This window comes from Oncorhynchus keta, chromosome 17, assembly GCF_023373465.1.
Source record: "Oncorhynchus keta strain PuntledgeMale-10-30-2019 chromosome 17, Oket_V2, whole genome shotgun sequence".
Lineage (NCBI taxonomy): Eukaryota > Metazoa > Chordata > Actinopteri > Salmoniformes > Salmonidae > Oncorhynchus > Oncorhynchus keta.
In genome coordinates this window covers 35,855,796-35,883,521 of record NC_068437.1, presented here as the reverse complement: position 1 = coordinate 35,883,521, position 27,726 = coordinate 35,855,796, and the positions used below count along the sequence as shown (strand labels likewise).

At 44.2% G+C, this 27,726-nt stretch overlaps 1 protein-coding gene across 5 annotated transcripts in view; it reads right to left on the bottom strand.

Moving 5' to 3' along the window:
* Window positions 1-2,852: 2,852 nt before the first annotated feature.
* furinb (furin (paired basic amino acid cleaving enzyme) b) overlaps window positions 2,853-27,726 on the bottom strand; it is a 198,925-nt gene continuing 174,051 nt past the window's right edge. For all 5 annotated transcript variants that reach the window (XM_052465969.1, XM_052465971.1, XM_052465970.1 and 2 more), the window contains 5 exons: window positions 16,105-16,208; window positions 15,702-15,999; window positions 14,972-15,099; window positions 4,953-5,081; window positions 2,853-4,227 (listed from right to left, as the gene is read on the bottom strand). In XM_052465969.1, the coding sequence (XP_052321929.1) occupies window positions 3,515-4,227; window positions 4,953-5,081; window positions 14,972-15,099; window positions 15,702-15,999; window positions 16,105-16,208 (1,372 nt within the window). In that variant the 3' untranslated portion in view covers window positions 2,853-3,514. The remainder of the gene's footprint in view (window positions 4,228-4,952; window positions 5,082-14,971; window positions 15,100-15,701; window positions 16,000-16,104; window positions 16,209-27,726) is intronic.

Here is a 27,726-nt window from a genome sequence, read left to right as displayed (position 1 = left end):
CTTGTCACAACACAACTGATTGGCTCAAACGTATGAAGAAGGAAATAAATTCCACAAATGATATTTTAACTGGTTGAGAGAATGCCAAGAGTGTACAAAGCTGTCATCAAGGCAAAGGGTGGCTACTTTGAAGAATCTAAAATTTGTTTAACTCTTTTTTGGTTACTACATGATTCCATATGTGTTATTCCATAGTTTTGATGTTTTCACTATTATTCTACAATGTAGAAAATTGTAAAAATAAAGAAAAACCTTGGAATGAGTAGTTGTGTCCAAACTTTTGACTGGTACTGTATTTTCTTAAAAATACACTGCTCAAAAAAATAAATTGAACACTTAAACAACACAATGTAACTCCAAGTCAATCACACTTCTGTGAAATCAAACTGTCCACTTAGGAAGCAACAATGATTGACAATACATTTCACATGCTGTTGTGCAAATGGAATAGACAACAGGTGGAAATTATAGGCAATTAGCTAGACACCCCCTATAAAGGAGTGGTTCTGCAGGTGGTGACCACAGACCACTTCTCAGTTCCGATGCTTCCTGGCTGATGTTTTGGTCACTTTTGAATGCTGGCGGTGCTTTCACTCTAGTGGTAGCATGAGACGGAGTCTACAACCCACACAGGTGGCTCAGGTAGTGTAGCTCATCCAGGATGGCACATCAATGCGAGCTGTGGCAAGAAGGTTTGTTGTGTCTGTCAGCGTTGTGTCCAGAGCATGGAGGCGCTACCAGGAGACAGGCCAGTACATCAGAAGACATGGAGGAGGCCGTAGGAGGGCAACAACCCAGCAGCAGGACCGCTACCTCCGCCTTTGTGCAAGGAGGAGCAGGAGGAGCATGTGGCTGGAGTGTGTCAGCAGTTACTGCAAGAGGAAGGCATTGATGCTATGGACTGGCCCGCCCGTTCCCCAGACCTGAATCCAATTGAGCACATCTGGGACATCATGTCTCGCTCCATCCATCAACGCCACGTTGAACCACAGACTGTCCAGGAGTTGGCGGATGCTTTAGTCCAGGTCTGGGAGGAGATCCCTCAGGAGACCATCCGCCACCTCATCAGGAGTATGCCCAGGCGTTGTAAGGAGGTCATACAGGCACGTGGAGGCCACACACACTATTGAGCCTCATTTTGACTTGTTTTAAGGACATTACATCAAAGTTGGATCAGCCTGTAGTGTGGTTTCCCACTTTAATTTAGAGTGTGACTCCAAATCCAGACCTCCATGGGTTGATAAATTTGATTTCCATTGATAATTTTTGTGTGATTTTGTTGTCAGCACATTCAACTATGTAAAGAAAAAAGTATTTAATAAGAATATTTCATTAATTCGTATCTAGAATGTGTTATTTTAATGTTCCCTTTATTTTTTGGAGCAGTGTATAACATAATACCAATAACTTAATAATGCATATCTGCCAAGGTGAAAAATACCAGCAGGCCAATACAACGCAATTCTCTTCTTTCCACTGATAAAGACTTGGCGGTGAAATAAACCCTGAAAATCAATACAGCCTCCAGAGGGAGAATGAAGACAATATGATTTCATTTTTTGCCCAAAGCAAGAGAATAGAGAAATGTTGATGTCACTTTCTGACCTTTTTTTCCTTTGTTTTGTATTTATTTAGTATGGTCAGGGCGTGAGTTGGGTGGGCAGTCTATGTTTGTTTTTCTATGTTTTGGGGTATTTCTATGTTGCTGCCTAGTATGGTTCTCAATCAGAGGCAGGTGTCATTAGTTGTCTCTGATTGAGAATCATACTTCGGTAGCCTGGGTTTCACTGTGTGTTTGTGGGTGATTGTTCCTGTCTCTGTGTTTTGCACCAGATAGGGCTGTTTTTGGTTTTCCACGTTTATTGTTTTGTAGTGTTCATGTTTATCTTTTTTTATTAAACATTAATCAATATAACCACTGCGTTTTGGTCCTCCTCTACTTCACCACAGGAATACCGTTACTGTTGAGAAGGTCAAATAGCTTTGGGTTAAGTGCTTTTTTAGAAAGATGGGAACACACATTACCGCAGGGTTGGTAATCCCTCTATAGCTAAACCAGTGTGCCAATATAATCAGGTGGCTTACTAATATAACCTGCCATCTCTCCTCCCATTTGTTCTACGGGGTGTGTGTTTGCTGATTGATGCATGGGCTTTCTGCTTATGTCCAACAAACAACCACACTACTAGGACTTTTGCCTTTGAATTGCCTATATTGGTATTCAGTGCTATTAAGCTGTTGTGGACAATAGTTATCAAAACCTTGAAGACTATTCCAAAAGAGTCTGTGCTGGATTTCTGATGTTTCTACACTTACTTTTTCCATGACATAGACTGACCAGGTGAATCCAGGTGAAAGCTATGATATGTTATTGATGCCACTAAATCCCCTTCAATCAGTGTAGATGAAGGGGAGGAGACAGGTTAAATACATTTTTTTTTAAAACCTTGAGACAATTGAGACATGGATGGTGTATGTGTGCCATTCAGAGGGTGAATGGGCAAGACAAAATATTGAAGTGCCTTTGAACGGGGTGTAGCAGTATGTGCCAGGAGCACCAGTTTGTGCTAAGAACTGCAACGCTGCTGGGTTTTTCATGCTTAACAATTTCTGTGTGTATCAAGAATGGTCCACCACCCAAAAGCCATCCAGCCATCTTGAAACAACTGTGGAATGTATTGGAGTCCACATGGGCCAGCATCCCTGTGGAACAGTTTCGACACCTTGTAGAACTCAATATTAGGAAGGGTTCTAAATGTTTCGTACACTCAGTGTATAGTGGGGTTGTATTAGCTGCTGAAGAAGTGCAGCAGCCCACGGATTATGGAGCAGAGTAGGAAGCTCTCAAAGAACAAGCAGTAGGAAAAAGTTTAATCAGAAGGTGTTTATCACAGAGAGAATCTAATTTACAAATCCAAACGTTCTCTTTCTCTCTCTGTTGTACATTAAATAAACCCTGCTGTGTTCTTCATTCACGCAGAAACTGTGTTGGGCGGCTATTTAGCTCTTGTGCACAAAGTCACTGTCACACATACACACACATGTATGCTGATACATACAGACATCTCTTCCATGCCTGCTCATATTAGGACAGAGGCTCAGGGCCATGTCTATACCGCAACAAAAATAAGGTCAATGGGAAACATTAGCAAAAACTATGGCTCCCCAACTCAATTCAGAAACTGTAGTTTCCCTTTACCATGACCCTTGGGCCAGGGGAATAATCTTATTAAAGTCTTTAAAAGCAAAGGAAAACAATATACAATAAAATATGGTACTTATAGAATTAAAACATTTTATGTTGATTAATGCTTGAGGGTGAATCAGTGGACCTGGAGGTGCTTGCTGGGCTGCCATCACATCCCTGGATCAGCATCTCTGTGTATCTGTCTCTGCAAGGGACGAGGCCTGAGCCAGACCCAAACCACAGACCCATGAGCTCTAGCAGAGGGAGGGGCCGGAGAGACCAACCCCTGAAGAGAGTTTCCCCCAGATGTAGGGGTCAGAGAGGGGGCTAGAGGGAGCTCTGTGTCCTGATAAAGGCTGTCCTCTCACTGTGGCAGTCTAGCTCCTCGCTGTCCGATTCAGAGCCCCACAGTGTTACCTGGTCCTCGTCCCTCCACACAGTGGGGATCCCCTTATAAGACACCCTGCCCTGCCTTTCCCAGCCCAGCCCCAGGCCAAAGCCAATGCCCACACGGATGCCTCCCGAGGCCCCTCCCCCTGTCTCCACAGAGTGCAGTTTGGTCCTTCGGGCCCAGGGGGCGCCACCAGAGCGCAGCTGCAGCAGGAGGAATACCCCGGCGAAGGCTGCCAAGATTAAGGCACAGCTGAGCACTGCAAGCAGGGTAATCAGAGGGGAGGACAGGCCCAGGTTAGGCCCTGGAGGCTCTCCCTCTCCCCCCTGCTCTGACCCCACTGGACTCTCCCCTGGTCCACTCCCATCTCCCTGGAGGACTTGGCCGGTTGGGGACTTGCGCTGGACTTGGTTCTGGTGCAGGCAGGCGGTGAGGACCAGGTGACTGTGAGGGGGGCAGGAGAGGCAGTCGTTGGGCCCAGGGCCGGAGCAGGTGAGGCAGGCAGGGTGGCAGGGCAGGCAGGCCTGGACGGAGGACAAGTCCACCCAGTTGTCCAGGGACAGGTTGAGGAGCTGGGGGCCTGAGGTGAAGCCGGGGGGGCAGAGCTTCACACAACCCTGCAGGAACAGGGAGAAGCCTGGGCTGCACTCTGGATAGGGGGAGAAAGGGGAAGAGGGAAAGAGAAAGAGGAAGAGATGAGAGAGTGAAAAAGCGAGATGATACACATACAAAGGGGGATGTGGTGCTGCTTTTCAGAGCAGTCAGTGGGGACAAATGCTCGTACATAGACCCCTACACAAAAAGGCAAAAACATGCCTGAAACCTTTTAACAATCCTGTCATATGCATGAGAAGCCCACATCCACATGCTTAGTATCACCAAGAGGCTTCTGACCCCATCTGCCTCCTCTTAGCCTCCCAAAACACAGCTGCTCTCCAACCCAACACCTCTCTCAATGTCATAGCCCTACTGCTGCCTGCCAGCCACTACTACATACCCGCTCTGCTTTTCTAGTGACACCACATACGTTGTTTTCTCACATATTTAGGGTGATGCATATTCATAGCTGGCGTACAAGAATCACAACATCACGATAAGCGAGACATTTAACTTTCAAATGGGTTTGGTTTGGCATTAAATGTGTATTCATGGTTTTGCGCAGCCCTCAAACTAGACACTCTGAATATATTATGACCTGAGCTAGGCTAGATAACTTCATAACTAGGTCAAGTAAGTGAATACTGTCCATAGCAATGAGCAAGGAACTCAACATGTCCCATCCTCAGTACCAGCAGTTACCTATGGAGGGCGATGTCTCAATGTGTAAAGAGAGTAGGAATCTTCGTGCTAGCTAGCTGTCTCAGTGTGTCTCACCTATGCAGATCTGCTGGGCGTCGAAGGTCTTGCAGCTGTTGTTGGACGGCCGGGGGAAGTCAGGAGACAAGGGGTTAATGGAGCTGGAGCCCGTACCGTACAGGATCAGAGTAAACTGACTCAACACACCTGAGAGAGGGGGAGGAGAGAAAGGAGGGATGAGAGAGGAGAGGGAGAGAGTGAACACATTTCAAACTCAAGAGAGAGGAGAAAGAAGAACATAGGGAATTAACAATTCAATACCACCAAGAGGACAGAGGTAGACTGGGTGAGTGTCAGAGAGATAGTAATATAATGATGAGGAGAAGGAAGAGGGAAGAGGTAGGTGAGCTGACTGACAAACAAAGGGAGAGAACGACGGCTGACTAAGAACATCTGAGAGAGAGAGAGAGAGAGAGAGAGAGAGAGAGAGAGAGAGAGAGAGAGAGAGAGAGAGAGAGAGAGAGAGGTAACTGCACACCCTAATTGAAAACAAACAAACCAGAGAAAAGGCAGTCTTCTCATGCTTTGTTGATTTCAAAACCGTTTTTGACTCAATTTGGCACGAGGGTCTGCTATACAAATTGATGGAAAGCGGTGTTGGGGGGGGAAACATACAACATTATAAAATCCATGTACACAAACAACAAGTGTGAAGTTAAGATTGGCAAAAAAAACACACATTTCTTTCCCGATGGCTGTGGGGTGAGACAGGGATGCACCCCCACCCTCTTCAACATATACAGTGCATTCAGAAAGTATTCAGACCCGTTCCATTTTTCCACATTTTGCTACGTTACAGCCTCATTCTAAAATGGATTAAATAAAACAAATCCTCAATCTACACACACTACCCCATAATGACAAAATGAAAACAGAAATGCCTTTCTTACATAAGTATGCAGACCATTTGCTATGAGACTCGAAATTGAGCTCAGGTGCATCCTGTTTCCATTAATTATTCTTGAGATGTTTCTACAACTTGATTGGAGTCCACCTGTGGTAAATTAAATTGATTGGACATGATTTGGAAAGGCACACACCAGTCTATATAAGGTCCCACAGTTGACAGTACATGTCAGAGCAAAAACCAAGCCATGAGGGGGCTCGCGAGTGGCAGATTTGTCTAAGGCACTGCATCTCAGTGCTAGTGGCGTCACTACAGACCCTGGTTCGATTCCAGGCTGTATTACAACCGGCCGTGGTTGGGAGTCCTATAGGGCAGTGCACAACTGTCCCAGCGTCGTCTGGGTTAGAGTTCGGCCGGGGTAGGCCATCATTGTAAATAAAACATTTCTCTTAATTGACTTGCCTAGTTAAATAAAACAGAGGCAGGGTTGTGTTGAGGCACAGACCTGGGTAAGGGTACAAAACAATGTGTGCAGCATTGAAGGTCCCCAAGAACACAGTGGCCTCCATCATTGTTAAATGGAAGAAGTTTGGAACCACCTGAGTAATCAGGGGAGAAGGTCCTTGGTCAGGGAGGTGACCAAGAATCCGATGGCCACTCTGACAGAGCTCCAGTTCCTCTGTGGAGATGGGCTAAACTTCCAGAAGGACAACCATCTATGCAGCAGTCCACCAATCAGGCCTTTATTTGGGCTCCAGAGTGGCGCAGCAGTCTAAGGCAGTGCTACAGGTGTCACTACAGACCCTGGTTCGATCCTGGGCTGTATCAGGAGTCCCATAGGGCGGCGCACAATTGACCCAGCATAGTCCGGGTTAGGGGAGGGTTTGGCCGGGGTAGGCCGTCATTGTAAAATAAGAATTTGTTCTTAACTGACTTGCCTATTTAAATAAAGGTTAAATACAATTTAATTAAAAATACAATTATGGTAGAGCGACAGCCTGTTTGGAGTTTGCTAAAAGGCACCTAAAGGACTCTCAGACCATGAGAAACAAGATTCTCTAGTCTGATGACACCAAGATTGAAATCTTTGGCCTGATTGCCAAGTGTCACGTCTGGAGGAAACCTGGCACCATCTCTACAGTGAAGCATGGTGGTGGCAGCGGAGTCAATCACCACCTTCCGGAGACACCTGAAACCCCACCTCTTTAAGGAATACCTAGGATAGGATAAAGTAATCCTTCTCACCCCCCCCCCCTTAAAAGATTTAGATGCACTATTGTAAAGTGGCTGTTCCACTGGATGTCATAAGGTGAATGCACCAATTTGTAAGTCGCTCTGGATAAGAGCGTCTGCTAAATGACTTAAATGTAAATGTAAATGGCAGCCTCATGCTGTGGGGATGTTTTTCAGTGGCAGGGACTGAGAGACTAGTCAGGATTGAGGGAAAGTTGAACGGAGCAAAGTACAGAGAGATCCTTGATGAAAACCTGCTCCAGAGCGCTCAGGACCTCAGACTGAGGTGGAGGTTCACCTTCCAACAGGACAATGACCCTAAGCACAAAGCCAAGACAACACAGGAGTGGCCTCGGTACAAGTCCCTGAATGTCCTTGAGTTTCCCAGCCAGAGCCCGGACATGAACCCGATCCAGCATCTCTGGAGAGACCTGAAAATAGCTGTGCAGCGATGCTCCACGTCCAACCTGACAGAGCTTGAGAGGATCTGCAGAGAAGAATGGGAGAAACTCCTGAAATACAGCTGTGTCAAGCTTGTAGCATCATTCCGAAGAAGACTCGAGGCTGTAATCACTGCCAAAGGTGCTTCAACAAAGTACTGAGTAAAGGGTCTGAATACTTATGTAAATGTAATATTTCAGTTTTTATTTTATTTATACATTTACAAAAAACAGCTTTTGCTTTGTCATTATGGGGTATTGTGTTTAGATTGATAAGGCTGTGACGTAACAAAATGTGGGAAAAGTTAAGGGGTCTGAATACTTTCCGAATGCACTGTAAATCTCAGTAAGACAAAAAATAATGGTGTTCCAAAAAAGGTCCAGTTGCCAGGATCGCAAATACAAATTTAATCTAGACACCGTTGCACTAGAGCACACAAAAAAATACATACAGTGGGGCAAAAAAGTATTTAGTCAGCCACCAATTGTGCAATTTCTCCCACTTAAAAAGATGAGAGAGGCCTGTCATTTTCATCATAGGTACACTTCAACTATGACAGACTAAATGAGAAGAAAAAAAATCAAGAAAATCACATTGTAGGATTTTTTATGAATTTATTTGCAAATTATGGTGGAAAATAAGTATTTCGTCACCTACAAACAAGCAAGATTTCTGGCTCTCACAGACCTGTAACTTCTTCTTTAAGAGGCTCCTTTGTCCTCTACTCGTTACCTCTATTATTGGCACCTGTTTGAACTTGTTATCAGTATAAAAGACACCTGTCCACAACTTCAAACAGTCACACTCCAAACTCCACTATGGCCAAGACCAAAGAGCTGTCAAAGGACACCAGAAACAAAATTGTAGACCTGCACCAGGCTGGGAAGACTGAATCTGCAATAGGTAAGCAGCTTGGTTTGAAGAAATCAACTGTGGGAGCAATTATTAGGAAATGGAAGACATACAAGACCACTGATAATCTCCCTCGATCTGGGGCTCCACGCAAGAACTCACCCCGTGAGGTCAAAATGATCACAAGAACGGTGAGTAAAAATCACAGAACCACACGGGGGGACCTAGTGAATGACCTGCAGAGAGCTGGGACCAAAGTAACAAAGCCTACCATCAGTAACACACTACGCCGCCAGGGACTCAAATCCTTCAGTGCCAGACGTGTCCCCCTGCTTAAGCCAGTACATGTCCAGGCCCGTCTGAAGTTTGCTAGAGAGCATTTGGATGATCCAGAAGAAGATTGGGAGAATGTCATATGGTCAGATGAAACCAAAATAGAACTTTTTGGTAAAAACTCAACTCGTCGTGTTTGGAGGACAAAGAATGCTGAGTTGCATCCAAAGAACACCATACCTACTGTGAAGCATGGGGGTGGAAACATTCTGCTTTGGGGCTGTTCTTCTTTTTATTTTTTTTTATTTCACCTTTATTTAACCAGGTAGGCTAGTTGAGAACAAGTTCTCATTTGCAACTGCGACCTGGCCAAGATAAAGCATAGCAGTGTGAACAGACAACACAGAGTTACACATGGAGTAAACAATTAGCAAGTCAATAACACAGTAGAAAAAAATGGGCAGTCTATATACAATGTGTGCAAAAGGCATGAGGAGGTAGGCGAATAATACAATTTTGCAGATTAACACTGGAGTGATAAATGATCAGATGGGCATGTACAGGTAGAGATATTGGTGTGCAAAAGAGCAGAAAAGTAAATAAATAAAAACAGTATAAAAACAGTATGGGAATGAGGTAGGTGAAAAAGGGTGAGCTATTTACCTATAGACTATGTACAACTGCAGCGATCGGTTAGCTGCTCGGATAGCTGATGTTTGAAGTTGGTGAGGGAGATAAAAGTCTCCAACTTCAAAGATTTTTGCAATTCGTTCCAGTCACAGGCAGCAGAGTACTGGAACGAAAGGCGGCCGAATGAGGTGTTGGCTTTAGGGATGATCAGTGAGATACACCTGCTGGAGCGCGTGCTACGGATGGGTGTTGCCATCGTGACCAGTGAACTGAGATAAGGCGGAGCTTTACCTAGCATGGACTTGTAAATGACCTGGAGCCAGTGGGTCTGGCGACGAATATGTAGTGAGGGCCAGCCGACTAGAGCATACAAGTCGCAGTGGTGGGTGGTATAAGGTGCTTTAGTGACAAAACGGATGGCACTGTGATAGACTGCATCCAGTTTGCTGAGTAGAGTGTTGGAAGCCATTTTGTAGATGACATCGCCGAAGTCGAGGATCGGTAGGATAGTCAGTTTTACTAGGGTAAGCTTGGCAGCGTGAGTGAAGGAGGCTTTGTTGCGGAATAGAAAGCCGACTCTGGATTTGATTTTTGATTGGAGATGTTTAATGTTAGTCTGGAAGGAGAGTTTGCAGTCTAGCCAGACACCTAGGTACTTATAGATGTCCACATATTCAAGGTCGGAACCATCCAGGGTGGTGATGCTAGTCGGGCATGCGGGTGCAGGCAGCGATCGGTTGAAAAGCATGCATTTGGTTTTACTCGCGTTTAAGAGCAGTTGGAGGCCACGGAAGGAGTGCTGTATGGCATTGAAGCTCGTTTGGAGGTTTGATAGCACAGTGTCCAATGACGGGCCGAAAGTATATAGAATATTGTCGTCTGCGTAGAGGTGGATCAGGGAATCGCCCGCAGCAAGAGCAACATCATTGATATATACAGAGAAAAGAGTCGGCCCGAGAATTGAACCCTGTGGCACCCCCATAGAGACTGCCAGAGGACCGGACAGCATGCCCTCTGATTTGACACACTGAACTCTGTCTGCAAAGTAATTGGTGAACCAGGCAAGGCAGTCATCCGAAAAACCGAGGCTGTTGAGTCTGCCGATAAGAATTTGGTGATTGACAGAGACGAAAGCCTTGGCGAGGTCGATGAAGACGGCTGCACAGTACTGTCTTTTATCGATGGCGGTTATGATATCATTTAGTACCTTGAGTGTGGCTGAGGTGCACCCGTGACCGGCTCGGAAACCAGATTGCACAGCGGAGAAGGTACGGTGGGATTCGAGATGGTCAGTGACCTGTTTGTTGACTTGGCTTTCGAAGACCTTAGATAGGCAGGGCAGGATGGATATAGCAGTTTGGGTCCAGGGTGTCTCCCCCTTTGAAGAGGGGGATGACTGCGGCAGCTTTCCAATCCTTGGGGATCTCAGACGATATGAAAGAGAGGTTGAACAGGCTGGTAATAGGGGTTGCGACAATGGCGGCAGATAGTTTCAGAAATAGCGGGTCCAGATTGTCAAGCCCAGCTGATTTGTACGGGTCCAGGTTTTGCAGCTCTTTCAGAACATCTGCTATCTGGATTTGGGTAAAGGAGAACCTGGAGAGGCTTGGGTGAGGAACTACGGGGGGTGGAGCTGTTGGCCGAGGTTGGAGTAGCCAGGCGGAAGGCATGGCCAGCCGTTGAGAAGTGCTTATTGAAGTTTTCGATAATCATGGATTTATCGGTGGAGACCGTGTTTCCTAGCCTCAGTGCAGTGGGCAGCTGGGAGGAGGTGCTCTTGTTCTCCATGGACTTCACAGTGTCCCAGAACTTTTTGGAGTTGGAGCTACAGGATGCAAACTTCTGCCTGAAGAAGCTGGCCTTAGCTTTCCTGACTGACTGCGTGTATTGGTTCCTGACTTCCCTGAACAGTTGCATATCACGGGGCTATTCGATGCTATTGCAGTCCGCCACAGGATGTTTTTGTGCTGGTCGAGGGCAGTCAGGTCTGGAGTGAACCAAGGGCTGTATCTGTTCTTGGTTCTGCATTTTTGAACGGAGCATGCTTATCCAAAATGGTGAGGAAGTTACTTTTAAAGAATGACCAGGCATCCTCAACTGACGGGATGAGGTCAATGTCCTTCCAGGATACACGGGCCAGGTCGATTAGAAAGGCCTGCTCACAGAAGTGTTTTAGGGAGCGTTTGACAGTGATGAGGGGTGGTCGTTTGACTGCGGCTCCGTGGCGGATACAGGCGATGAGGCAGTGATCGCTGAGATCCTGGTTGAAGACAGCGGAGGTATATTTGGAGGGCCAGTTGGTCAGGATGACGTCTATGAGGGTGCCCTTGTTTACAGAGTTAGGGTTGTACCTGGTGGGTTCCTTGATGATTTGCGTGAGATTGAGGGCATCTAGCTTAGATTGTAGGACTGCCGGGGTGTTAAGCATATCCCAGTTTAGGTCACCTAACAGAACAAACTCTGAAGCTAGATGGGGGCGATCAATTCACAAATGGTGTCCAGGGCACAGCTGGGAGCTGACGGGGTCGGTAGCAGGCGGCAACAGTGAGAGACTTGTTTCTGGAGAGAGTAATTTTCAAAATTAGTAGTTCAAACTGTTTGGGTATGGACCTGGAAAGTATGACATTACTTTGCAGGCTATCTCTGCAGTAGACTGCGACTCCGCCCCCTTTGGCAGTTCTATCTTGACGGAAGATGTTATAGTTGGGTATGGAAATCTCTGAATTTTTGGTGGCCTTCCTGAGCCAGGATTCAGACACGGCAAGGACATCAGGATTAGCAGAGTGTGCTAAAGCAGTGAGTAAAACAAACTTAGGGAGGAGGCTTCTGATGTTGACATGCATAAAACCAAGACTTTTCGATCACAGAAGTCAACAAATGAGGGTACCTGGGGACATGCAGGGCCTGGGTTTACCTCCACATCACCCGCGGAACAGAGAAGGAGTAGTATGAGGGTGCGGCTAAAGGCTATCAAAACTGGTCGCCTAGAGCGTTGGGGGCAGAGGATAAGAGGAGCAGGTTTCTGGGCATGGTAGAATATATTCAGGGCATAATGCGCAGACAGGGGTATGGTGGGGTGCGGGTACAGCGGAGGTAAGCCCAGGCACTGGGTGATGATGAGAGGTTGTATCTCTGGACATGCTGGTTGTAATGGGTGAGGTCACCGCATGTGTGGGGGTGGGACAAAGGAGGTAACAGGGGTATGCAGAGTGGATCTAGGGGCTCCATTGTGAACTAAAACAATGATAACTAACCTGAACAACAGTATACAAGGCATATTGACATTTGGGAGAGACATACAGCGAGGCATACAGTAATCACAGGTGTTGAATTGGGAAAGCTAGCTAAAAACAGTAGGCGAGGCTAATCAGCTGGCACAACAAACAGCAGGTAAAATGGCGTTGACTAGGCAACTGGGCCGACAGATAAAACAAACAAGCAGAATGGAGTACCGTGATTAATGGACAGTCCAGCGTGCGTCAGCTATGTAGCCAAGAGATCAGTGTCTGCAAAGGAACCAGGACGACTGATCTGTTTAAAGGAAAGAATGAATGGGGCCATGTGTCGTGAGATTTTTGAGTGAAAACCTCCTTCCATCAGCAAGGGCATTGAAGATGAAACGTGGTTGGGTCTTTCAGCATGACAATGATCCCAAACACACCGCACGGGCAACGAAGGAGTGGCTTCGTAAGAAGCATTTCAAGGTCCTGGAGTGGCCTAGCCAGTCTCCAGATCTCAACCCCATAGAAAATCTTTGGAGGGAGTTGAATGTCCGTGTTGCCCAGCAACAGCCCCAAAACATCACTGCTCTAGAGGACATCTGCATGGAGGAATGGGCCAAAATACCAGCAACAGTGTGTGAAAACCTTGTGAAGACTTACAGAAAACGTTTGACCTCTGTCATTGCCAACAAAGGATATATAACAAAGTATTGAGATAAACTTTTGTTATTGACCAAATACTTATTTTCCACCACAATTTGCAAATAAATTCATAAAAAATCCTACAATGTGATTTTCTGGATTTTTTTCTCATTTTGTCTGTCATAGTTGAAGTGTACCTATGATGAAAATTACAGGCCTCTCTCATCTTTTTAAGTGGGAGAACTTGCACAATTGGTGGCTGACTAAATACTTTTTTGCCCCACTGTACCTCAGCCTAAACATCAGCGCCACAGGTAATTTCCACAAAGCTCTGAACTATCTGAGAGACAAGGCAAGAAGGGTCTTCTTCGCCATCAAAAGGAACATCAAATTCAACATACCAATTCGGATCTGGCTAAAAATACTTAAATCAATTTTAGAACCCATTGAATTGTTAGATACTACTGCACTGTTGGAGCTAGGAACACAAGCATTCCGCCACTCCCACAATAACATCTGCGAAATATGTGTGTGACCAATACAATTAGATTTGATTCGATTAACACTTTATGGTCATGAGGTCTGGGGTCCGCTCACCAACCAAGAATTCACAAAATGGGAGAAACACCAAATTGAGACTCTGCATACAGAAGTCTGCAAAAATATCCTCCCTGTACAACGTAAAACACCAAATAATGCATGCAGAGCAGAATTAGGCAGATACCCGCTAATTATCAAAATTCAGAAAAGAGCTGTTGAAATCTGAAACACCTAAAAGTAAGCGATTTCCAAACCTTACATAACAAAGCCATCACCTACAGAGAGATGAACCTGGAGAAGAGTTCCCATACGCAAGCTGGTTCTGGGGCTCTGTTCACAAACACAAACAGACGCCACAGAGTCCCAGGATAGCAACACAATTAGACCCAACCAAATCATGAGAAAACAAAAATATAATTACTTGACACATTAGAAAGAATAAACCAAAGAGACCAGAGAGTACACAGTAGAAGCTTACCTGACCACTGTGACTGACCCAAAATGAAGGAACTCTTTGAACACATACAGACTCAGTGAGCATAGCCTTGCTATTAAGAGAGGCCGCCAAAGGCAGACCTGGCTCTCAAGAGAAGACAGGCTATGTGCACACTGCCCACAAAATATGGTGGCAACTGAGCAGCACTTCCTAACCTCCTGTCAAATGTTAGAGACACACATTTCCCTCAGATTAGACAGACCCACAAAGAATTCGAAAACAAATCCTATTTTGATAAAATCCCATATCTATTGGTGAAATACTTCTTGTTGCAACAAGAAAAAGGCAACCAGTGAAGAACAAACACCATTGTAAATACAACCCATATTTATGTTGATTTATTTTCCCCTTTGTACTTTAACTATTTGTACATTGTTACAACACTGTATATAGACATAATATGACCTTTGTACTTTAACTATTTGTACATTGTTACAACACTGTATATAGACATAATATGACCTTTGAAATGTCTCCATTCCTTTGGAACTTCTGTGAGTGTAATGTTTACTGCTCATTTTCTATTTAACTTTTTTCTATTTCACTTTTGTTTATTATCTATTTCACTTACACAATGTAAACACATGCCAATAAAGCCCCTTTGAATTGAGAGAGAGAGAGAGAGAGAGACAGAGAAAAGGCGAGTGAAGTGATATAGTGTGGACAGGAATAGGGATGAAGGGGAGGTGGAGGAAGTAGAGAGAAGCACTCATCTTATTTCCCCTGCTACACTGAGACTGCAACAAACAACATCAGAGGAGACCTTCTGGAGTGAGGAGGAGGGAAAGGAGAAAGAATAGAGGAGCACGGAGCCTCTGGTGTATATGAGGAGGGGTATGAAGGTACACAGATGTCCTGTTACCATAGTCGTGCCCTTGTTCTGAGACGTTCTCTATCTCCAGGGTCCACTCCCCTCGAGGGTCCTCATCCCACGAGTGGGTGGTCATGAAGGCCCAGTCATTAAATCCCTCTGATGAGTAGTCTTTAGGCCTAAAAAGAGGGCAAGAGAGAGAGAGGGGGAGATAGAAAGAGACATAGGGAGGGAGAGCGAGGGGGAGAGAGAAGGAGGGGTAGAGAGAGAGAAAGAAGAGAGAGAGAGAGAGAGAGAGAGAGAGAGAGAGAGAGAGAGAGAGAGAGAGAGAGAGAGAGACATCGGGAGAGAGTGCGAGGGGGAGAGTGAAAGGGGGAGAGAAAGAGGAGGGGATAGAAAGAGAGACAGGAGAAAGAGAGAGAGTGGGAGGGAGAGGGGGGAGACAAGGATAGGGGGAGGGAGAAAGAGAGAGAAACATAGAGAGAGAGACAAAAACAGAGAGAGAGAAACAGAGAGTAGTTAGGGTTCACAGCCAAAAACATTCATCTCATAGCAACCGCCCTGAACAGTGCAGGGCTCTTCAAGAACAATACCTCCCAGACCGGCTGTCAAAAATACACAGCACTTCAAGCGAACAGAGATGAAAAACAACAAGCACTGCATGTGTTTTTCTGTGAACGTCTGTTTACCTGGGGGATTGTGTATCTAGCGGACTGATACTGTATGAGGTTGATGACGTTGCCTTTGTATTTCTACAGTAGATGTGTGCGTGTGAGAGTACCTGGGTGCCAGCAGGGTAGAGCGTGTCCCTAGGGGGCTGATGAGGTGTATAGCCAGGTTTCCTCTGTGGTTGTAGGAGAGAGTGAGGCGGGCCTGGACGTGCTCCAGAGAGCTGACATACTCTGGTTTGCCCCAGCAGGCGTCCAATGTCTTACTGAACAGCAGCCGGCTGCTTATGTCCCTAGGCTCTGAGAGCATGGTGAGAACACACTGGTGCTGTGGGCCCACACTTGTCCAGTTCTGAGCCAGAGCCACCATGGCCCCCGCATCCAGCAGACCATACCCATACGAATGACTCACTGAGAAACAGAAAAAGCATGAGAGAAGTTATGAAGAGTCAAGTGAGTCCATTTATCATGTTGTTCAGTTATCCAAGGCATGTCCAGTGAGAGCTTCCCTGTTACCTCTGCGGCCCACTCCATTGGTACTCCAGTCGTCCGTGCTGAGGTGGGCGGGGTGAGAGGTTCTCACCACCAGGTGCTGCATGTCCCTCCACGTCAGGTTCATACTATACAGAGAGAGACGAAGATACAGTGCCTTGCGAAAGTATTCGGCCCCCTTGAACTTTGCGACCTTTTGCCTCATTTCAGGCTTCAAACAAAGATTTAAAACTGTATTTTTTTGTGAAGAATCAACAACAAGTGGGACACAATCATGAAGTGGAACGACATTTATTGGATATTTCAAACTTTTTTAACAAATCAAAAACTGAAAAATTGGGCGTACAAAATTATTCAGCCCCTTTACTTTCAGTGCAGCAAACTCTCTCCAGAAGTTCAGTGAGGATCTCTGAATGATCCAATGTTGACCTAAATGACTAATGATGATAAATACAATCCACCTGTGTGTAATCAAGTCTCCGTATAAATGCACCTGCACTGTGATAGTCTCAGAGGTCCGTTAAAAGCGCAGAGAGCATCATGAAGAACAAGGAACACACCAGGCAGGTCCGAGATACTGTTGTGAAGAAGTTTAAAGCCGGATTTGGATACAAAGAGATTTCCCAAGCTTTTTGAGCACTGTGCAAGCGATAATATTGAAATGGAAGGAGTATCAGACCACTGCAAATCTACCAAGACCTGGCCGTCCCTCTAAACTTTCAGCTCATACAAGGAGAAGACTGATCAGAGATGCAGCCAAGAGGCCCATGATCACTCTGGATGAACTGCAGAGATCTACAGCTGAGGTGGGAGACTCTGTCCATAGGACAACAATCAGTCGTATATTGCACAAATCTGGCCTTTATGGAAGAGTGGCAAGAAGAAAGCCATTTCTTAAAGATATCCATAAAAAGTGTTGTTTAAAGTTTGCCACAAGCCACCTTGGTCAAATGAAACCAAAATTGAACTTTTTGGCAACAATGCAAAACGTTATGTTTGGCGTAAAAGCAACACAGTTCATCACCCTGAACACACCATCCCCACTGTCAAACATGGTGGTGGCAGCATCATGGTTTGGGCCTGCTTTTCTTCAGCAGGGACAGGGAAGATGGTTAAAATTGATGGGAAGTTGGATGGAGCCAAATACAGGACCATTCTGGAAGAAAACCTGATGGAGTCTGCAAAAGACCTGAGACTGGGACGGAGATTTGTCTTCCAACAAGACAATGATCCAAAACATAAAGCAAAATCTACAATGGAATGGTTCAAAAATAAACATATCCAGGTGTTAGAATGGCCAAGTCAAAGTCCAGACCTGAATCCAATCGAGAATCTGTGGAAAGAACTGAAAACTGCTGTTCACAAATGCTCTCCATCCAACCTCACTGAGCTCGAGCTGTTTTGCAAGGAGGAATGGGAAAAAATGTCAGTCTCTCGATGTGCAAAACTGATAGAGACATACCCCAAGCGACTTACAGCTGTAATCACAGCAAAAGGTGGCGCTACAAAGTATTAACTTAAGGGGGCTGAATAATTTTGCACGCACAATTTTTCAGTTTTTGATTTGTTAAAAAAGTTTGAAATATCCAATAAATGTCGTTCCGCTTCATGATTGTGTACTCAGATTGTGATTGTTGTTGATTCTCCACAAAAAATACAGTTTTATATCTTTATGTTTGAAGCCTGAAATGTGGCAAAAGGTCGCAAAGTTCAAGGGGGCCGAATACTTTCTCAAGGCACTGTATATGTATTCTTATGTTAGAGATATTCTAATCAAAGAGAGGAGAGCTTAACAGAGATATTCTAGTGAGTGAGATATCCCTCCATATCAGGTTCATTCTACAGGCAGATAAGAAAGATAAAGACACACAATACAAAAAGATGCATAAATCACCACTAGAGGCCTGAGGGATATATCAGGGACATGTCGGTCCCACAGCTGTGAAATGGAAGTGGTCCATAATGTTTTAATAGCAGTGTCCAGTAACAGCACCGTTATAAAGGTAGCCATAAACACTGGTGTTTAATGGTGAGAAAACACAGTAAAACCTCATAGTAGGATAATAGGGTACTGTACAGCAAGCTGAGCTGAAATATTTCCCTCAGTGGTACCGCTCTTTTGAGCGGCTGTTTTCAACTGTCTTCGTAATTTCGGGGCAGATCACGTGGTCAGGCCAGCTGTGTGAACTTGGCGCTACCCACAGTGGAGCACCAGTAAAGCAGTCAGTAATGACAACTAGCCTTCATGTAGCTCCTAATGATTTTGTTCTTGGGACAGGTCACATTGCACCAAGTACAAGGGTCATATTAAATCTCTCCAGCTGATTTAGCGGAGGTAGGTAGGTAGAGCAGAGTGGACTAGACGTTAATGGAGCATATGCCTTTGTGGTGAGCAGAGAAAATGAGGACTGCGGGCGAAGATAATCAAACCATAAATCACATGGGTTTACTGCTCACCTCGCTGCTCGCCGCCGTGCACCGGGCCAAGACAAAAATAGAAGCAATAGAACCACTCCGCAGCGTGACAGCAGTAGAGGCAGCAGCAGACTCTCACCTCAACAACCTTCCACATCCACACACTCCCTCCATCAGCATTCACGTCTCACACTCTCATGTGTTATTAATAGACATGAAACTCCATCCAATCAATGCCACCTCGCTGGAAAAACAGTGCCGTCCCTATTAAATGATTCCATCTACATGAATTCCATCTCCTGAGGAAATACAAGCTGCCCTGCTTTGCTCTCTCTGGGGAAATGCTGAGGTGATCTACACTTTGGATAATTATTGGGTTTGGACTGTCATTGTCTGTATATTGAAGCAAACTTGCCTTCACAATGCCCTTCACTGTTGCTGCACTGTTGCTGCAGTGGATGGAGGATTGGCAATGACTACCAGTATGCAGTATATGTTTATACTGTATGTGTGTATGTGCAATGCTTGAGTTGGACTGAAATAGGTACCAGTACCCGTTTTGAGTACCGGTACTGTTTATATTTAGGCGCAGGAGCTCCACAATACTTGTGAGGTAATATTCTCTAAGACGAACAGAAGCTCAAGCAGTAGAGCATTTAGGTGTCGGTACTCAGCTCTGGTGTGCTCCTGACCAAGTCAAGCACTGTGTATGTGTGTATGTGTGTGGGTGGAGGGGTGGTGGTGGAGTGTGTTTGACAGTGGCTGTATCTAGTGGTGTGGGGGATGTGCTTTGGCAAAGTGGGTGGGGTTATATCCTTCCTGTTTGGCCCTGTCCGGGGGTGTCCTCGGATGGGGCCACAGTGTCTCCTGACCCCTCCTGTCTCAGCCTCCAGTATTTATGCTGCAGTAGTTTATGTGTCGGGGGGCTAGGGTCAGTTTGTTATATCTGGAGTACTTCTCCTGTCCTAGTCGGTGTCCTGTGTGAATCTAAGTGTGCGTTCTCTAATTCTCTCCTTCTCTCTTTCTTTCTCTCTCTCGGAGGACCTGAGCCCTAGGACCATGTCCCAGGACTACCTGACATGAGGACTCCTTGCTGTCCCCAGTCCACCTGGCCATGCTCCTGCTCCAGTTTCAACTGACCTGAGCCCTAGGACCGTGCCCCAGGACTACCTGACATGAAGGCTCCTGTCCCCAGTCCACCTGACTGTGCTGCTGCTCCAGTTTCAACTGTTCTGCCTTATTATTATTCGACCATGCTGGTCATTTATGAACATTTGAACATCTTGGTCATGTTCTGTTATAATCTCTACCCGGCACAGCCAGAAGAGGACTGGCCACCCCACATAGCCCGGTTCCTCTCTAGGTTTCTTCCTAGGTTTTGGCCTTTCTAGGGAGTTTTTCCTAGCCACCGTGCTTTTACACCTGCATTGTTTGCTGTTTGGGGTTTTAGGCTGGGTTTCTGTACAGCACTTTGAGATATCAGCTGATGTACGAAGGGCTATATAAATAAATTTGATTTGATTTGATTTGATTTGTATCTCAAAAGGTTCCAAAAGGGTTCTTTGTGGAGGGATATTTTTTTACCAAGAACCGTTTTTATCTGAAGAATCCTTTTAAGAAGACGAGGGATCTTGTAAAGGCAAAGTGTTCTACCTAGAACCTTTAACATCATATTATACAATGGGTGGGTCTAATCCTGAATGCTGATTGGTTAGAACTGCATTCCAGCCCGTGTATATTGCACAAGTTACCACCAGCTAAATCTATGACGTTAAAAAGCCTATTTACTCTGTTCCATCTGACTACGCAATCCACTGTCTCATCAGCCCAGCCAAGCAATTTATAAACTAGATCTCCACTATAAAAAGCATCTAGACATTATCTCACATTTCATTTAGACTAACATTTAGTTTTCAACAGTGGAGATTTGTATAAACCTTGCTGTCTGTCTCGCCTGACATTTGCAACATTTGTGGTCATCCTGTCTGGGTTGGAGCCCCCCCTTGGGTTGTGCCATGGCGGAGATCTTTGTGGGCTATACTCATCCTTGTCTCAGGATGGTAAGTTGGTGGTTGAAGATATCCCTCTAGTGGTGTGGGGGCTGTGCTTTGGCAAAGTGGGTGGGGTTTATCCTTCCTGTTTGGCCCTGTCCGGGGGTGTCCTCGGATGGGGCCACAGTGTCTCCTGACCCCTCCTGTCTCAGCCTCCAGTATTTATGCTGCAGTAGTTTATGAGTCGGGAGGCTATATAAATACATTTGATTTGACATGACCTGCACTAAAGTCAAATTAGGATATAACGTTAGGCCAACGAGACAGTGCCCAAGTTCTAAAATTCTCAGGTAAAAGGCCCTGCTTTTATTTTGTCACACTCACAACCAACCGTAAGCTATTTTCTATAATTAGCTTGCCATTAAATTGTAAATAATGATCTTGTTGTGAGTATATTTTCCCGTAATAATAAATAATGAATAAAGTTAAGATGATGTCAGCTATGATATGGTCATTATTTGAACTGGCTAGCCAGCTGACTTAACATTAGCTAGCTAGCTAACAAGCTAGAAATAGACCTAAACGTTGTTTAGAAGGTTGCTTTAAGTTGCCTGGTTTGCTAGATTGACATATCCTACATTAGTTTTTAAATGAACCACCAGGCTGCTGATGTCACGCACCCTGTCGTTTTTGTGTTTATCATTTTTCAGAAAGACAACAACAAGTTTGATGTCAGACGACAATAGAATGTTCATGATGTCACTTCAACAACTGTCTACAGACATGTCGATATACGTAGTATAAACCAGCCTTTAGTCTTGAAATCTTTGGTTGTTTAGCACATGGCCTCACATGTGAATCCTTAAAGAAATGGGTGGGGCTAAGGTTTAAGAGGGTGTGAATGCTGAATGGGTGCAGACAAAGAAGAGCTCTCCAGTAGGTGTACCAAAAATTCAAGGGCCATTTTCTCAAAAGTAGGGTTACAAGTGTATTAGCTTTCAAAGCAGAATTACTTTCCCATTGTTCCTCGGCTGTAGTGTATGACATACCATGTTCTAGCTCTGAGTCTCTACTTTTATCCAGTGTAAAAAACACAATTTTAAATCTTGCTACATAGGACCGAATCCAGGTAACATTTACATCAAAAGGTGCAAAGTTATGGGCAAAGACACAAAACATCCATTTACATTTTTATATTTTAGTCATTTAGCAGACACTCTTATCCAAAGCGACTTACAGTTAGGGCATTCATCTTAAGATAGCTAGGTGGGACAAACACATATCACAGGCATAGAAACTACATAGAAAGTAGAGGATTATTTAAGACACTGTTTGAAGAGGTATGGTTTCAAATGTTTTCATAAGATGGGCAGGGACTCTGCTGTTCTAGATTCAGCAGGAAGCTGGTTCCACCATTGGGGTGCCAGGACAAAGAAGTTATTGGACTGGGCTGAGCAGGAGCTGCCCTCCTGTAGTGGTGGGAGGGCCAAGAAACCTGAGGTGGTGGACTGCTCGGGTTGGGGTGTTGGGTTTGAGAATAGCCTGAAGGTAGGGAGGGTCAAGTCCTCTTGCTGCTCCGTAGGCAAGTACCATGGTGGATGCAAGCTTCGACTGGAATCCAGTGGAGTGTGCGGAGGAGCGGGGTGACATGAGAGAACTTGGGAAAGTTGAAAACCAGGCAGGCTGCAGCGTTCTGGATAAGTTGCAGGGGTTTGATGGCACAAGCGGGGAGCCCAGCGAACAGCTGGTTGCAGTAATCTAAACAGGAGAGGACAAGTGCCTGGGTTAGGACTTGCGCCTCTTCCTGTGTGCTTTAAGGTTGTACTCTACTGATGTTGTATAGTAAGAACCTGCATTAGCAAGTCACTACTTTGATGTTTGCAGGGTCACGCCAAGGTTCTTTGCACTCTGGGAGGGTGAAATATTTTTCTTGATTAAATAACATGGAAAACAATCACTTACAAACCACTTATTGTAAATGTACATTACCGCATTGTACATAGGCTGGTCATCTAGGTTTGTACCTGTAGACTTTTCATCACCAAGAAGAAAAGCAATGCGCAATACAGTAATTGAGTACATTGAGATATCAAGTGGTTTGTGATGATGTGGTTCAGTTGGAAGAGCATTGTGTTTGCAATGCTAGGGTTGTGGGTTCAATTCCCTTGGGTGACTAATATGAACATGTATGCACTCACTACTGTAAGTGGCTCTGGATAAGAGTGCTACTAAAATGGAAAAGGAATGAATAGACCATCTGTAACGGCGTTCTTCGTTTGTCGAAAGAGAGTCGGACCGAAATGCAGCGTGGTTGTTACTCATGATCTTTAATGAAGGAAAGTGACACGATACATGAAATAACTATTACACAATACAAAACAACAAACGGAACGTGAAATCTAATTACAGCCTATCTGGTGAAACTACACAGAGACAGGAACAATCACCCACGAAATACAAAGCGAAACCAGGCTACCTAAATACGGTTCCCAATCAGAGACAACGAGAATCAGCTGACTCTGATTGAGAACCGCCTCAGGCAGCCAAGCCTATACAACACCCCTAATCAGCCGCGATCCCAAAATACTACAAACCCCAATACGAAAATACAATAACATAAACCCATGTCACACCCTGGCCTGACCAAATATATAACGAAAACACAAAATACAATGACCAAGGCGTGACACCATCTCAGTTTTAACAAAGAAACAAGTGGCATTTACAAAGTATTTCAAGAAACTGGAAAACATATCAAGCAAGTGTTTATATTCCACAAGTATTATCTGATAAACTGTTTTGTACAAATAATTATCAGACTGAATGGACAATTGTTGGTAAACACTTAAATGAATTTAGTTAAAAGATTTTCACAAAAGTAGTGTATTGGCCCCCATGCCCAAACTTCTTCCCGTGGCTATGGATATTAGCCTGTCATAGAAATATTTGTTTCGGTCTTTATTCCACAAATAAAGCACCAATATTATAAACATAGACTGAACAAATACGTCTCCTCAACAAATGTTAACTAGTTCACCTAGTTAACGTTAGCTGGATAGCTAGCCGGCAATGTAGTAAGGCTCTATCTAGCCAGCAAGGTAGTTAGACTAGCCAGCAATCTGTGCTACTTAATGTGTGAGCACTGGACTTCCTTTATACAAAAATATCACCCTTTGTCTCGGCCTATTATGTTTGTGGTCTTATTTAGTTTGCAATCAAAATATGCAATCTGCAAAAAACAAGACAGTTGGCGCAGATCTGTCATTCAGGCCATTTGCTTGCACACATGGGAAAATCAAAAGAAATCAGCCAAGATCTCAGAACAAAACTGTAGACCTCCACAAGTCCGGTTCATCCTTGGGAGCAATTGCCAAATGCCTGAAGGTACCACGTTCATCTGTACAAACAACAGTATGCAAGTATAAACACCATGGGTGTCACGTTCTGACCATAGTTCTTGTGTGTTTTCCTTGTTTTAATGTTGGTCAGGACGTGAGCTGGGTGGGCATTCTATGTTGTGTGTCTAGTTTGTCTGTTTCTGTGGTTTGCCTGATATGGTTCTCAGTCAGAGGCAGGTGTTAGTCATTGTCTCTGATTGAGAACCATATTTAGGTAGCTTGTTTTTTGTTGGGGTTTGTGGGTGATTATTTCCGTGTCTGTGTTTGTTTCACCACACAGGACTGTTTCGGTTTTCACATGTATTGTTTTGTATATTTGCAGTGTTCTCGGTATTCATCTTTATTAAAGATGTTTAACACTCACCACCCTGTGCTTTGGTCCTCTCCTTCCCAGGAAGAAAGCCGTTACAATGGGACCATACAGCCGCCATACCGCTCAGGATGCAGACGCATTCTGTTTCCTAGATATGACCGTACTTTGGTGCGAAAAGTGCAAATCAATCCCAGAACAACAGCAAAGAACCTTGTGAAGATGCTGGAGGAAACAGGTACAAAATATCTATATCCACAGTAAAACGAGTCCTATATTGACATAACCTGAAAGGCCACTCAGCAAAGAAGAAGCCACTGCTCCAAAACCGCCATAAAAAAGCCAGACTACGGTTTGCAACTGCACATGGGGACAAAGATCGTACTTTTTGATTAAACAAAAATAGAACTGTTTGGCCATAATGACCATCGTTATGTTTGGAGGAAAAAGGGGGAGGCTTGCAAGCCGAAGAACACCATCCCAACTGTGAAGCACGGGGGTGGCAGCATCATGTTGTGAGGGTGCTTTGCTGCATGAGGGACTGGTGCATTTCACAAAATAGATGGCGTCATGAGGGAGGACAATTATGTGGATATATTGAAGCAACATCTCAAGACATCAGTCAGGAAGTTAAAGCTTGGTCGCAAATGAGTCTTCCGAATGGACATTGACCCCAAGCATACTTCCAAAGTTGTGGCAAAATGGCCTAAGGACAACAAAGTCAAGGTATTGGAGTGGCCATCACAAAGCCCTGACAAAGCCCTGACCTCAATCATATAGAAAATGTGTGGGCAGAACTGAAAAAGCATGTGCGAGCAAGGAGGCCTACAAACCTGACTCAGTTACACCAGCTCTGTCAGGAAGAATGGGCCAAAATTCACCCAACTTATTGTGGGAAGCTTGTGGAAGGATACCCAAAACATTTGACCCAAGTTAAACAATTTAGAGGCAATGCTACCAAATACTAATTGAGTGTATGTAAACTTCTGACCCACTGGGAATGTTATGAAAGAAATAAAAGCTTAAATAAATCCTTCTCTCTACCATTATTCTGACATTTCACATTCTTAAAATAAAGTGGTGATCCTAACTGACCTAAGACAGGGAATTTCTACTAGGATTAAATGTCAGGAATTGTGAAAAACGGAGTTTAAATGTATTTGGCTAAGGTGTATGTAAACTTCCGACTTCAACTGTAGCTCACTAAACTAGAACGTGTGTGACTAAAACCAGTGCGGCAAGCATTTTTCTGCATGAATGTTTTCAGTCATCAGTGCATGCCATTTACATTCAAAATATATAGCTGATACATTTGGTATTGAATAACAGTGTAATTTACATGATAGTTTCAGAAAGAAAACTGGATGTCATAAGGTGAATGCACCAATTTGTAAGTCGCTCTGGATAAGAGCGTCTGCTAAATGACTTAAATGTAAAATGTAATGTAAATGTAAAACATTTTCATAATGAACAGCTAGTGTGTGCTTGTCATAACAAGCTCACATTGGATCAGGTCTAGATGGAATCAAGCTTTTGTCAAATTTAAGTCTAAAGTAGATTTTATCTAACCCTTTTCCTAACCTTAACCGAATTCTCCTAACCTGACACGTTTATTCTCCTAACTGCTGTGTATAAACCCGCTACGAAAAGTAAATTCTGACTAAAGTTGGATCCCTTCTAGCCATGACCCTCTAATTTTGTTAGCTTCCCTAAAAGCCTTTCATCCTAATAGTAACATACAGTGCATTCAGAAAGTATTCATATCCCTTGACTTATTCCCCATTTTGTTGTGTTACAGCCTGAATTCAAAATGGATTAAATATATTTGCTCCCTCACACATCTACACACAATACCCCATAATGACAAACTGAAAATTTGTTTTTAGAAATTGTATTTAAATTGAAATACAGAAGTATCTAATTCACATAAGTATTCACACCGATGAGTCAATACTTTGTAGATACTTTGTCAATACTTTGGCAGTGATTACAGTCTTTCTGGGTAAGTCTCAAAGAGCTTTTCACACCTGGATTGTGCAACATTTGTTGAACATTGCTAGACAACCATTTTCAGGTCAAGCCATAGATTTTCAAGTAGATAAGTCAAAACTGTAACTTGGCCACTCAGGAACATTCACTGTCTTCTTGGTAAGAAACTCTAGTGTAGATTTAGAATTGTGTTTTAGGTTATTGTCCTGCTGAAAGTGAATTCCTCTTCCAGAGTCTGGTGGAAAGCAGACTGAACCAGGTTTTTCTCTATGATTTAGCCTGTGCTTAGCTCCATTCTTTTTTTTTTGTTATCCTGAAAAACAGAATGATTACAAGCATACCCATAACCACTATGCTTGAAAATAAGTAGATCGTTACTCAATAATGTGTTGTATTGGATTTGCCCCAAACACAGCACTTTGTATTCAGGAGAAAATGTTTAATTCCTCTCCGGCGACTGAGTTAGGAAGTGTCACGACTTCCGCCGAAGTTGGTCCCTCTCATTGTTTGGGCGGTGTTCGGCGGTTGACGTCACCTGCTTTCTTGTCACCACCGATCCATGTTTCATTTTCGTTTTGTTTTGTCTTCATTATACTCACCTGGTTTCCATTCCAATATCAATGTTCCTTATTTAACCCTCTGGCTCCCCCTGTTGTTTTGTGCGTGATTGCTTTTGTGAAGTGGTTCCGTGTACGTGATCTGGATTGTTTATGTTTATCCTTGTTGGATATTTGTTGAATTTGAGTAAAAATCGTGGCTTTACTCAAACCTGTGTTCTGCGCCTGACTCCGCCTTATTCCATTCACCTAGAACATTGACAGGAAGGACGCATGTAGTTACTCCATCCACCATCCAAAGAGTAATGAATAACTTCACCATGGTCAAAGGGATATTCAATCCCTGATTTTTTTATTTTGACCCATCTACCAATAGGTGCCCTTCTTAGCGAGGCATTGCAAAACCTCCCTGGTCTTTGTGGTTGAATCTGTGATTGAAATTCACTGCTCGACTGAGGGACTTGACAGACAGTGCATATGGAAAGTATTCAGACCCCTTGACCTTTTCCACATTGTGCTACTTTATAGCTCTATTCTAAAATTCTAAATAAACGTTTTCCTCATCAATCTACACACAATACCAAATAATGTCAAAGGAAAAACGTTTATTTTTATTTTTTAGAAATGCTAGCAAATTTATACATAAAAAATAAGAAATTACCTTATTTACATAATTATTCAGACCCTTTGCTATGAGACTCAAAATTGAGCTCAGGTGCATCCTGTTTCCATTGATCATCCTTCAGATGTTTCTACAACTTGATTGGAGTCCACCTGTGGTAAATTAAATTGATTGGACATGATTTGGAAAGGCACACACCTGTCTATATAAGGTCCCACAGTTGACAGTGCATGTCAGAGCAAAAACCAAGCCATGAGGTCGAAGGAATTGTCCTTAGAGCTCCGAGACAGGATTGTGTCGAGGCACAGATCTGGGGAAGGGTACCAAAACATTTCTGCGGCATTGAAGGTCCCCAAGAACACAG